Below are 13,631 nucleotides of genomic sequence, written 5' to 3' on the forward strand. Positions count from 1 at the left end.
ATGATTTAACACTAAGTTTTAATGAAGATATTCACCTGTACAATATTTCAAATGCAAAAATTCAATATTTCATAAAATCTTTACAACAAATTAACAACAACTTCACGAGCGATTGAAGAAAACATTAATATATGTATTTACTTCAATACAATTTATTTCAAGAGCTAGGCACACTGCTGATGTTATGAGATTCTTTAACACATGACTGATACAAAAGACATCGACACACTGCAATAGCCAGCCAGATACAGGGACACGCACAGAATGGGTTCTGCGCTTTCAAACAAAATACATGTACGACCCCCCCCCCAACACCACACACGCATAAAACCACACCGTGGTTGCACGAACTGAAGAAATACGCGTCCTCCATACGTCATTACAACTGATTTAAACGAAATTTCTCGTGTGAAAATGTCGACGATTTATTTTTTTAAAGACATGTAAAATAAAATCTGTTGAAAGTCTGTTTTAATATATACATCACATGAAGAGATATGATTAAAAAAAAACCAGTTTACCTTATTTTTTGTTTTATTCTTATTTTCACGCTTCGCTACAATAGTGAATTGAAGTCATAACTTCTTAGAATCGTTTAAAAAAAAATATCAGTAAGCTGAGGTGCTTTCATGTTGTGTGTAAGGAAATTGTTTCTTTGGTTTTAGAAATGGTGTCAGGACGAAACACAGTATCCGATACTAAAAGTTCTTTCTGCCATGCATACAATTTATAACATGCAATATTGCTATTTCATATGTTACGTGGATTTCCATTGGTCAATTGGGCAAAACTGAGCTCATTGTAAAAGTGATATCGACGACATTTCCGTCGATATCAGTTTTGATATCGACGACCTCTTTATTGCACTTCAAAAACAAAAACACCTACATTTAAAAACAAACAAATATAATTATATGAAAATGTAATGATCCCAGAATTTAGTTGAGCAAGTGACTAAAGACTTTTTGAAAGAAAAGACATTTTTAAATACTGAAAAGTACAAGAAAAGAGTGAACAAAAAGAAATAATAATCAGAGGGAGGGATATGGAACAGCCAAAACTGAGACAAATACTTTTGTAATTTCTTTACAGTAAATACAAAATGTCCAGAGAATTAGCAATATATCTAACATTGACTGACTGTGTGATAATATCTTCTGCTATTGGTCTGTTTCGAAAATCTCGACCTCCTGTCTCGATTTTGATATCACTGTCTCAACAGACCATAGCAGAAGATATCATCACACAGTCCGTCAATATTGGGTAGTATTTACGCGAGTTAACCTGTCTGTCCATTTTATATAAGGTTTCAAACGTCTTCAGATAGGCAGGTAGCGTTTGTTCAATGCTAACAATCAAACATTGACACCAATTCGGTGGGCCGCATTGTCGGCTGACAGGGCAAAACAGCCATGTACAGGGTGACCCAAAAAAAGAGTACCCAAACAAAACGTCATAAATTGAACAAAAATAAAGCAATCTTCATAAAATTTATTTAAACAAACAAGTAGCCTCTGCATGATTTGCACAGAAAATTTTAGCGTTCTAGCTTGTCTTTCAGGAAAGTTATGCTCATTCTACGGAACATGCTCCAAATGGCCTCCGCGCCGCTGCAGGCAAACTTGAACTCGCCGCGCAAAGTTATCAATCACCCGCACACACTCCTGTTGCGAGATTCCGCGAATGGTTGTTGTGATGGCTCTCTTGAGTTCTGTGATTGTCTGTGGGTTGTTCCTGTAGACGTTGTCTTTCAGGAACCCCCAAAGATAGAAATCTGGGGGATTTAAATCTAGGGGAGGCCATTTGGAGCATGTTCTGTAGAATGAGCATAACTTTCCTAAAAGACAAGCTAGAACGCTAACATTTTCTGTGCAAATCATGCAGAGGCTACTTGTGTGTGTAAATAAATTTTATGAAGATTGCTTTTTTTGTGTTCAATTTATGACGTTTTGTTTGGGTACTCTTTTTTTTGGGTCACCCTGTATAATGTTTATAGTATAACGTAATTACGCGAGTTAACCTATCTGTCCATTTTATATAAGGTTTGAAACGTCCTCAGATGAGCAGATAGCGTTCGTTCAGTACTAAAAATCAAACATTGATACCAATTCGACGGGGAGCATTGTCGGCCGACAGGGCAAAATTGAACAGTCCACTGGTTTCGCGAAGCAACAAGCGTCCTGCCACAGTGTTGCTGTTGCCGTCGTTAGTGGCAATGTTGCTGCTGTTGATGTTGATGTGGTTGTTGTTATTAACGTTGGTGGTGGCAGAGATGTAGCTGTTACGGTTGTTATTACTAGTATTGCTTCTGTCACTGCCGTTGGTGTTGTTGTTGTTGTTATTCAGGTTAGCGGAAACGTTGGGCTTTTGGTAACGACCTCGCGACGGTGGAGGTACATTCTCCTGACCATCCTCCAGCCTGCACGACGCGTCCAAACCAGAGTGACCATCTCCGCCAGAAAGGACCGTCTGACGTCGACCGTGAGGCTGGGCGCCCAGGTGTGACACGCCAGGGCGGGAATCTTGTTGCACGTCGTTGTCAACGTTCTCCTGGCTGAGACAAAACAGACGCGAAGTGTCGCCGTGTTGTGGGGGCTGTGAGGCGAAGCTTGGGAGTTTTCCTTGCTGCTGGTTAAACAGAAAAGAGTCGCGAGGATGAGTAGCTGGAGAGTCCTCGGAGATGTTGTTATCGGGAGGAGGAGAAGCCTCATACCCAGGAGACGCAGAAGGAGAGGACGCGGACCCGGTCGGGTCCTGCTGGAAATCGAGCACGGTGTTGAGCAGGTTGATGTACTTGATGGCCAGGCGGAGGATCTCGTTCTTGCTCAGCTTCTTGTCAGGAGGGTGTGTGGGTACGAGGCGTCTCAGCTGACAGAAGGCCGTGTTGACCTTCTGCTGCCTCCACCGCTCCCTGCTGTTGGTGAAGACTCGCCGCGTGGGTCTCCTCCCAGTCCCGCGACCCACCGCAGGCTGAGCTGCCGTGCCCATCTCGCTGTGGCTGCGGACAAGGTGGAAGGGGGCGGCGGTGAGGACGATACCGTTCTGCTGTTGCTGCTGCTGCTGTTGTTTCTGGCGTAGGTCGAGGGGGAACTCTCTCAGGTCTGGGGACAGGAGGAGAGGGTTGGTGTGGGGGCTGGACGGGGAGAGTGAGAGAGACATGGAAAGCGGCGGCTCCAGAGCAGCCGGAGCTGAGCGGAGGGCGGTGTTACGAGGCGGTCTGAGACGCTGATACGGGTGTTGCCCTTGCTGGAGAAAGTAGTCAGACATTATCTCTCCCTGCTTCATCACGCACTCCTCTCCCATGTCGTCGTCCTCGTCGTCGTCCTCATCATCGACGTCATCGTCGACGTGGGCGTCGGGGCTGAAGACGTTGTCATCCATCTCTTCGACGTCGGGAGGCAGAGGCTCCTCCTCGGTATCCCCAGATGACGCCAGGGAAGAGAACAGCTGACGACGTGTGTTAAAGGAATGCAATGCCGTCATGGAGTTCGATGTCGTCATGGCGGTTATCGTGCAGGGTCTGTTCTTTTGGGTGTTTCTGTTTTTTTATTTAAAAAAAAATTAACTGTAAGTCTGTCAATGTTTTAAATTGAACGTGGGTTTGATGACGCCTCTTCCGTTGATCGTTTGCGACAGTGTTGGAAGGATACTTTCTCTCTCCAGGTCTTTTCTGTTCACAGCAAACTGAAACACAGAACGAAGACACATACATTACAGCAACCTGCATTGACATGGAAAGGCATGAATGTGGGGAAAAACACAGTTCACCGTCACAACTGCAACAACAGTAGATGCACCCCACTGCACGAGCGCTCAAAAATACACAGACAGGCAGAGATTGGGAGACAGAAACAAACGCACACTATTCACACACAGACACTTTCCTCACACACACACACACACACACACACACACACACACACACACACACACACACACACACAACCACACACACAAACACACACACACACACACACACAACCACACACAACCACACACACACAACCACACACACACACACACAACCACACACACACACAACCACACACACACACACACACACACACACACACACACACACACACACACACACACTGCACAAACACAAAAACACTATAAAACAAAACCAACAACAACACTATACCGCGACAGTCAAGCAAGTAAGCAGAACATGTGTATACCTGATACTTCTACATTTCACTTCTTACAAGATATTCACAACACGATTCTCAACATTATCCGTTTCATGAATCACAAGAAACATAATTACTTCCAGACTCCATCCAGAAATTCTATCAAGCTCTTTTATTTCTTCTGTGAACCAAGCTCTCCACCAGGCATTATTCTAAGGCCAGCATAAATGGCAGAACTTCAAAAGAAGCGAAGAACTGAAGGACACTAGAATCCGCAATGAGCGGTCATTCTAAAGAAGGATTTAAGATTTCCGGCCCTCAGCCGGACATGAGGCTGAGACGTGAGATGCACCATAAACTGCGGACATAAAGACCGTGCCTTGTGATGGTATCTTTAATGTTTGGGTCAGAGTGTGTGATGATCATTATACTTCTTGATGTCTGTCTCTGTCTGTGTCTGTCTGTCTCTGTCTCTCTCTCTCTGTCTCTCTCTCTCTCTGTCTCTCTCTCTCTCCGTCTCTCTATTTTTCACTGAGTCTGTCCGTCTTTGTCTGTCGGGCTCTCTCTCTCTCTCTCTCTCTCTCTCTCTCTCTCTCTCTCTCTCTCTCTCTCTCTCTCTCTCTCTCTCTCTTTTTCAGAATACAGAATACAGTATTTATTGAGCCAAGTGACATTAAAAAAACATTTAAAGCACAAGGAATTTCGCGTAGTGTTGGTAAGATCACGCACACACACACACCCACACACACACTGACACACACACACACACGCCCACACATACACTGACATACACACCAACACACACACGCCCACACTACAGCAGTCACGATCACACCATCACACGCAGGGCAGACATGAGGTAAAACAAATGACAATCCTCTATTAAAAGAAAATGTACAAAGAGTGGTCTAAGATGCTGGTGGAAGGGTCTACACAGAATACAATTTTATAATCTAATGCATAGTTAGAACTAGCCCATCCCCTCCACCCACCCACTCATGAATAACTAAAATAATGCAGCTAAAGAAAATGTTGAACATTTGGAAATCAGGAATCACACATCAAAGTCCCACTCAACTCCCCCCCTCCCCACCACCACTATTGATTGATATTCAAAATGCATATTGAAGTGCCTTTTTCATTGTTTGACATGTTAATTATGTAAATTGTATTGCAGTTAACTTAACTTCTATTTCTTATTGTTATTAATCGAGATACCCTCAATGGGTGAGGGCCGGATGAAAAAAAGCATGTACATTGCTTATTCTGTTACCCTCGAAAAATAAAATTCAACCAATCAATCAATCTCTCTTTCTCTGTCTGTCTGTCTGTCTTTCTGTCTCTCTGTGTCTCTCACCTGTCTCTATAAACGCCCCCTCCCCAACTCTCTCTATGTCCTGGGGGGGGGGGGGGGGGGGGGGGGGGGAGGGGTGTCAAGAGTATTTTACAAAGAGTTTAAACAAATGTATTTAAAGAACTTCAAATAACAATACCACATACATGTGATAAAATCTATGGAGTACAACAAGCTATGCTGATAAGCGTGCTGTTAACCCACTGAAGCAAATTAAGATTTTGAATCAAGAATATTTTTGCGTTTTGTAAAATAAGGAGTGACACGATATTCGTGTGCATGTTTGTTGCTGTGTTTTTACATTAATTCAGCAGTATTTTTTTTGCCAAAGTCTAAATAATCTAAATTAAAAGAAGAAGAACATTCTATATCCCAGCCCAACCCAAAACAAACAAGTCGCGTAAGGCGAAAATACAACATTTAGTCAAGCTGTCGAACTCACAGAATGAAACTGAACGCACTGCAATTTTTCAGCAAGACCGTATACTCGTAGCATCGTCAGTCCACCGCTCGTGGCAAAGGCAGTGAAATTGACAAGAAGAGCGGGGTAGTAGTTGCGCTAAGAAGGATAGCACGCTTTTCTGTACCTCTCTTCGTTTTAACTTTCTGAGCGTGTTTTTAATCCAAACATATCATATCTATATGTTTTTGGAATCAGAAACCGACAAGGAATAAGATGAAAGTGTTTTGAAATTGATTGAATCGCTCTACACACACACACACGCACAGACAGACACACACACACACACATACACCACGACCCTCGTCTCGATTCCCCCTCTATGTTAAAACATTTAGTCAAAACTTGACTAAATGTAAAAAGGGCAAGCAAACAAACAAACAAACAAACAAACAAGCTCAAATGACGTTTTTATGGAGCAAATATTATGTACGCTTGGATTAACAGATAAAGAGTGGCCGTATGATTGTATCATCGTTTATGACAGTTTGATCAATTCCACACAAACAAGCAACACCAAACCAAGCAAGCAAGCAAGCAAGCAACCAAACAACAAAACAAACAAACAAGAAAAGGGAAAAGAAAAGAGAAGAAACGAAAAAAAAGAAAAAAAAAGAAAACAAGTCGCGTAAGGCGAAATTACTACATTTAGTCAAGCTGTGGAACTCGCAGAATGAAACTGAACGCACTGCATTTTTTCACAATGACCGTAAAGAAAAGAAAAATCATATTTGTTGCAGATGCCGCGTCAAGTTCTACTTGTCTGAATTCGTCACTGAGACTCAGCCTAAAATAATCCACAAAGGTCCTGTCTTCTTTTGAGCGTGAGAATAGTTCTTCTCGCAACATGCAGTCTTAGCGCTGAACCTTGACACAGAGGCTAACCCCTGACCCCGCCACGGATGTCCTGTTAACCCTATATCACAGAGGCCTGTTGACACACACGTACACAGAGAGAGAGAGAGAGAGAGAGAGAGAGAGAGAGAGAGAGAGAGAGAGAGAGAGAGAGAGAGAGAGAGAGAGAGAGAGAGAGAGAGAGTGAGAGTGAGAGAGAGAATTGAATTGAATTGAGAGAGAGAGAAAGAGAGAGAGAGAGAGAGAGAGAGAGAGAGAGAGAGAGAGAGAGACAGAGAGAGAGAGAGACAGACAGACAGACAGATAGACAGACAGACAGACAGAAAAACAGACGAACAGACAGACAGATACACACAGACGGGCAGATGGACAGATCGATGCTGTTTCTTGATGTTATGCTGGGACATCCTGAACTCAGGTCAAAATGAGTTACTTCCCTTCGGGTATCATTTATCCCTGACAGGATGCCATGGTTTTCTTTCTGTGTGTAAGAAATCGATTTAAAAAAACACATATTTAGAGCTTTTCGTAGTGTGTTATTGATATAAGCAGATTCGCGATCGTCAATAATGATTTTTCATGGTGTTGTACGTGATATGTAAGACAGTTTCAAGCGAGCTATCTATCGCGGGTGTATTTACTGGCAAACAACTCTAAATATGGCAAAAGTGTCACGTGATAATCAACTTTGGCTACTAAGCAGACGATTTTTTTCCCCGTAACCAGTTGGGAGTGATGCAACAATATCACGGTCTCCTTCCCACAGCAGTCCCAACATTTCGACTTGTTTTAGAACGATGTCTTTATCATAACTGTGAAGAACAGAACGGAGATCACTGTCGAAGTCGGCCAATCTGCAATCACTTTCGTGTCAGTTGGGAGATAACTCTGTATTCTTGTTTTAATAGTTTCCGCGCAGTAATTACGCATCCTGTCAAAGAGACCATGAGCGATAGCGTGGACCGATGATTATCAGAATAATGCTGGGATTGTACTCAAGATAAAAAAATTAAAAAAAATTTGTATCACTACTCACTGAAAAAACCAAGTTTTTCACACATACACTTTTTATACACCATACAATTTAAAGAGGACAGATAAAGATCGGGAACTGGAATTTATCATGCAGGTTCTTTTTCCAAGTGCTCTCCGGAGTAGTACTCAATGATTGAAAGACATTTTCAGACAATAAAATTATGACGGATGTTCTGGCGACTATTCCTCCTTAGTCTTCGAAATCTCTATATTTTTTTTATTGAATGCATATTTTCTCACGTCAAGTTGCGAGCCGGAAAATGAAGGACATGTCTTCGCACGCTTAAGTATACTTGTCCTAGCTGCGCAGGTTACATTCCTTTCTTGTATACCTACTACAGATATAAGACAATTGTTTATTGGTATTGTTTTATTTGTTGTTTGCATTCGTTCGATTGTACCAGTTCTTCACGCGTAACTTAAGCTACGACCGTCACATTCCATAATGTTCTATCGCCGTGATGAGTATAGGACGGGCCTAGATCTGGCAGAACTTGCTTGATGGAATTCGAGACTTTTTCTCGCCAAATTTGCCCTATTTAAAAACATATTTATTTTGTGAACAATATCTTGTAGAACATTAACTCGTTAGTCTAATCATTACTGCCAAAACCGAACTATCAGAACGAAGACAGTTTGTTTTAAACTCATGAGACCCGTAGCAACAGCAAGAAGCATTTTACTACCCCGTCAGTCAGTCACAATCAGCCACAGATAAGCCTCCCAACGTCTTCCAAACCGAAAGTCGTTTGCAGTACACATTCTGTGACTTATCACCAGAAGATCGGCGACGAAGGGGTGATAACTCTGTGGTCGATGACACGAGGACAAACCAGTTGGCACGTGCGGCTCGCTCTAAATCCTTAGTCCCGTTGGATTTTGGATTCAATCTCCAGAGCCAGGCGAAGACAACTCTTGTCAGCGCGATGGAAGCAGCAAGTTGCACCCCCTGACGCATAGGGGAAACATTTGTGTTGGCGATAAGGAGGAGAGAACTCTTCTTTGTGCACACTGTGCAGACGACGAAAAGAAGAAGGGGGCTAGGGGAGAAAAGTGTCACGTTTTCACGAAGGCGTTATCTACCTATCTCCGTTAGATGTTAAAAAAGAACAAGAAAAAGAAAATTGTCAGTATATATAATATACACCCGCACGCCGCTAATCATAACTTTATCCCCAGCTTTGTTTACTCTGTCACCTGATAAGTTCCGGTGTAGATTTTGCGTCATCTCCGCTTATACTAACTGTTTTTTTCTCCGGAAACTGCAGTAAAACAACAAACTGGCGACGACCACCCGCCCTGCACTGATTCTTCTTTTTCTTCTTTAAATTCTCATTTTCTGTGTCTCTCTCTGTGTCTCAGTCTCTCTCTTTCTGTGTCTGTCTGTAGTTTTTCTCTCTCGCCGTCTCTCTACCTCACTCTCTCTCTTTTTGTCTATCAGTGTGTGTGTGTGTGTGTGTGTGTGTGTGTGTGTGTGTGTGTGTGTGTGTGTGTGTGTGTGTGTGTGAACTTTGTGTGTGTTTGTCTGTGTGTGTGTGTCTCTCTCTCAGTCTCTGTCTCTCTACCTGTCTGTCTCTCTCTCTGGCTCCCTCTCTTTTTTTCCACCGGTATATATATATATATATATATATATATATATATATCTCTCTCTCTCTCTCTCTCTCTCTCTCTCTCGCTCTCGTTGACACCGACAAGGCTGGACAAATGGGAAAGCAATTCTCCGTGCCTTGTTTATTTGTTAGCAGATTCACAGATACACTTCCGGTTTTACCAGCCTTGCTATGGCAAAACAGTTTAGAATCAACTCAAGTTTGCACGCGCATTTGGGTAAATATGAAACAGAATTTCGGGATTATCTCTCCGATGACAGACGCATCGTGTTGTCATGTCGGACGAGACTTGAAGACGTGACTTCGTGCACGCACTTCCGCTCGGTCTGAGAATGATTGTTGTGCTGAACCATTCCTTGTCAAGTCGCGCCGCGTGTTTTGATAAAAAATAACCATGCCTTTGCCAGAAAACATTGCAATCTTATTCCAAATCTACTTTAAAAAGAAGGAGTTAAAGTGATTAAGAGAAGACAGTTGAATGTGCTTTTTAAAGTTACTAATTCTCAACTGTTATTATGATTTAGCAGCTTCCATGTTTTCCAAGTGGAAACACAGATACCCCCCCCCCCCCCCCAAAAAAAAAAAAAAAAAACAACCCAACAACAACCCCAAAACAACAACCCCAAAACAACAACAACAACAACAACAACAACAACAACAACAACAACAACATGACAAAAACGTACAGCAAACAAAGACATAAAGAAACAAACAAACACACATTTTTAAATGTATACGGCTGTCACCGACCAAACAATTATTATTCAAAAATATGTTTTTGTAGCTTTAAAACGCTTAAAGGCACACTCCGTCTCGTGAAATGAGTTGGGCTCACCATCTGACCAGAGTCTTGTTTTACACGGGATAAAACCATCCCTCCACTTGGTCACATACCAAAACCAAACACCATGATCGCTTGATGTGTAGTGGTGAGTTGGAAGGTTTTTGATGAATTGATTCCCTAAAATGCCACTGGTGGCCTTTACAAAATTAAAAAGAAATCCTACTGTGCACAGATAACACCCAGGCAACTAATTCTTGCCTCGGAATGTGCATGACCAAGTGGAGGGATGCTTTATCCCATGTGAAAAGCCTGGCCAAATCTGTTACGGTAGACCGGACCATTTAAACACTTCAAAAAGGATTTGGGTTTTGACTTTGACTAGAGATAAGGCTTAAAGGCACAATAACCCTCCCGTAAACCATCACAGATACGGTCAGGCTTTTACACACAGTACAAACGCCCTTTCATTTAAACACTCACCGATTGAGAACATCCTAGGTACTAGGTGCCCTCCGTAAAGAGCGAACAATTTTCAAAGAATTTATTTTTGCGTGGTTTATCTTACTCCTGAGCCATCGTGAACCCGTATGATCCAGTTTCCCCTTTTCACAATGTAGTCGTCAGTTAGTTATTTGAATGCGACTCGATGTGAGCTTATTTACAATAGCACGTTTTTATGCACGAAACAAACGGCTGTGGTTCACAAGAATTCTAGCGATGGCTTTTGACTGTTGAGAGGAACGGCGATATGCACGATAAACCGTCGTCTGCTACGACCCTTGCGTGACCCTACTTCCGGGCTTTTCTTTTTTCAAACTTTCACAACTTCGAATTGTACTGATCTTGTCAGTCTTGATGAAAAAAGAATTCTTTTATGATTAAAGAATGTTTGTGTAACAAGCTGTCAATTTATTATTTAGATTTTAAAAGTTAGGTCTAGCGCAAAACGCACCACGGTCCAAAAACATTTTGATAATCATCGATTCACGGCTATCACCAGTTTACATCGATAGAATGAGACCCGAAGGGAAGTAACTCATGTTTGACCTGAGTTCAGGATGGGTCCAAAAAGTGTTCGAGACAATCTGCAAAATTAATTCTTTAAAAATTGCTCGCTCTTTACGTAGGGCACCTAGGATGTTCCCGTTTGGTGAGCGTTCAAATGGAAGGGTGTTTGTACTGTGTGTAAAAGCCTGACAGTATCTGTGATGGTTTACGGGAGGCTTACTGTCCGGGCGTAATTTCCGGTATCATAACAGCCGTCCAGCACCAAAACGAGGCGCCATTGTTGCAGAAGACCGAGTCCACGAAAATAAATTCTTTGACAATTTCTCACGCTCGACAGAAAGCAGCCAGGATGTTCCCGTTCGGTGAGCGTTCAAATGGAAGTATGCTTGTACTGTATGTAGACGCTCGGGGAGCTCTGTGATGGTTTACGGGAGGCTTACTGTGCCTTTAAGGATACCACATCGCTCCAGTTCCGTTATATTGCAGCCATCTGACAATTCTCAATAACTATAGCACAGGACCTCTAAAACTGACAATTCTCAATAACTATAGCACAGGACCTCTAAAACTGACGGTCAAATCTTTCACGGTAAGCCGGATTGTTTGCGAATTAAGGAGTGTACTTTTATACACAAGTCTTCAAACATGATTTGATTTTTGACCTTGACTGGAGACAATTATACTTTATTGCTTCCAAGTTCCGTTAATATATCGCAGCAATCTGCCCATGTTTTTTTTTTTTAGGAACTGGGAACTTTAAAACTGACTGAACAAAAGCAAGAGCAGATGTATTACAGCACTTCTTTCGGTACACATCAGTGCCGGCTCACACATGCAGTGTGACACTTCAAACACTTCACAGTGCTCCAAACAACGAACCTATAGACAAGAGCTTAGGTTCCATTGCACGTGTGCGGCTTCTCTTGCCTCTTGTCCTCTGCTGACATAATTGTCTTCGGTCCACGTGTCGGCCAACAGAGAATTGAAAGAACCGATAGCCATCACAACATAACAAAGACAAAACTCGACACTTTTTGACTGGAGGTGGCACAGTGTGTAAAACGACATCCAACCATGCCTGCTGCTTTTTGGTTGCGAACATTACACACACACACACACACACACACACACACAAATCAAAATTTTAAAAAAGCTCTCCGGTTGTTCACATCAATTCTAAAAAGCACAATTATTGAATCAGCGTCTGATTTCATATTCTATTTTATTTTTTATCGTGGCTTTTTGATAATGAAAGCTGCGTGTTCAGTTAAAGATGTCAGGTGAAGGAGGAGAAAAGAAGCATTAAAATGTAATGAAGGACATCTCAAAGCTAAAACGTAGGCATATAAGTGCCAGTGCACTCGTTAGAAACAATTTACGAGCGCCATGAACGATTGTCAAGCGTGTCACTTTTATCAACCATCCAGTCTGTAAAAACCGTCTTATCTTTTTTCTTGGTGTGATAAAAACTTTTACCGCCTTGATATGGATCTTCGTGGTCGGCTTGATATGGCTCTTCGTTAAGCAAACAAACAAACAAACAAATAAGAACTTTTATCTTTGTCATATCGCCGCAAATCATCTTTGTACTTTCTGAGAACATTCCACTTTAACGAAAAACAAAACAACAACAACAACAACAACAACAACAACAACAACAATAATAAAAGAAAGAGAAGAAGAAGAAGAAGAAGAAGAAGAAGAAGAAGAAGAAGAAGAAGAAGAAGAAGAAGAAGAAGAGATAAATCAAAAACTTATTTGTATTTTCAAAACATGCAGGTTGTCGTACAAGATACATTAAACCGTTTCAGTGTGATGCATAACCTTGGACTGTCAATCAAACTGGCAGCCTCAGTGCCATGGCAACCGAGAGCGAATCTATCTGTAAAGCACAACCCTCTTTTCTTACCACGGTTTCTTCAAAATAACACTTCTTTAAAAGTGAGACATTTTTCAACTGTCACTGAATTTTGTCTATCACTGTAAAATAACGTAGACAAACATTTATGTCAACTGAGACAGATTAAAACATCTGCATTAGGGTCAGGAGAAGGATGGATGGAATATGTATATTCTATGCATTTTTACTTCTTCTTATCTAGCTCACAGCCCTCCATAATTAACTGGGGTTATGGCCAATGGCCTAATTATTTCTCGTTTTATTATTGTATCATGTTAAATTGAATGAAACCGTGTTTAAACCAATTGCCCAATTAGTGTCACTGAAGAGACAAGTGCGAGAACTATACCAGCAGAGGACACAAAACTCAACTAACAATGAGAAACAGGCCCCACGAGGAAGCGCGCGCACGGCACGAGCGAAAGAGTCTTTTCCAAACACATCTCTGTTTGCCTTCACCAACTCGAGCCGTCTGTTTACAGAACCACCAGA

At 42.0% G+C, this 13,631-nt stretch overlaps 2 protein-coding genes across 2 annotated transcripts in view; one reads left to right on the forward strand and one right to left on the reverse strand.

The window, feature by feature from the left end:
- LOC138966065 (O(6)-methylguanine-induced apoptosis 2-like) overlaps positions 1-13,631 on the forward strand; it is a 342,886-nt gene that overhangs the window by 232,427 nt on the left and 96,828 nt on the right. The gene's annotated exons all lie outside the window — the stretch shown is intronic.
- LOC138966061 (probable serine/threonine-protein kinase tsuA) overlaps positions 6-13,631 on the reverse strand; it is a 32,137-nt gene continuing 18,511 nt past the window's right edge. Inside the window, exon 2 of the mRNA XM_070338152.1 lies at positions 6-3,684. Within this exon, the coding sequence (XP_070194253.1) occupies positions 2,092-3,501 (1,410 nt within the window). The 5' untranslated portion in view covers positions 3,502-3,684 and the 3' untranslated portion in view covers positions 6-2,091. The remainder of the gene's footprint in view (positions 3,685-13,631) is intronic.

Source organism: Littorina saxatilis, linkage group LG5, assembly GCF_037325665.1.
Source record: "Littorina saxatilis isolate snail1 linkage group LG5, US_GU_Lsax_2.0, whole genome shotgun sequence".
In the NCBI taxonomy this organism is placed as follows: Eukaryota; Metazoa; Mollusca; class Gastropoda; order Littorinimorpha; family Littorinidae; genus Littorina; species Littorina saxatilis.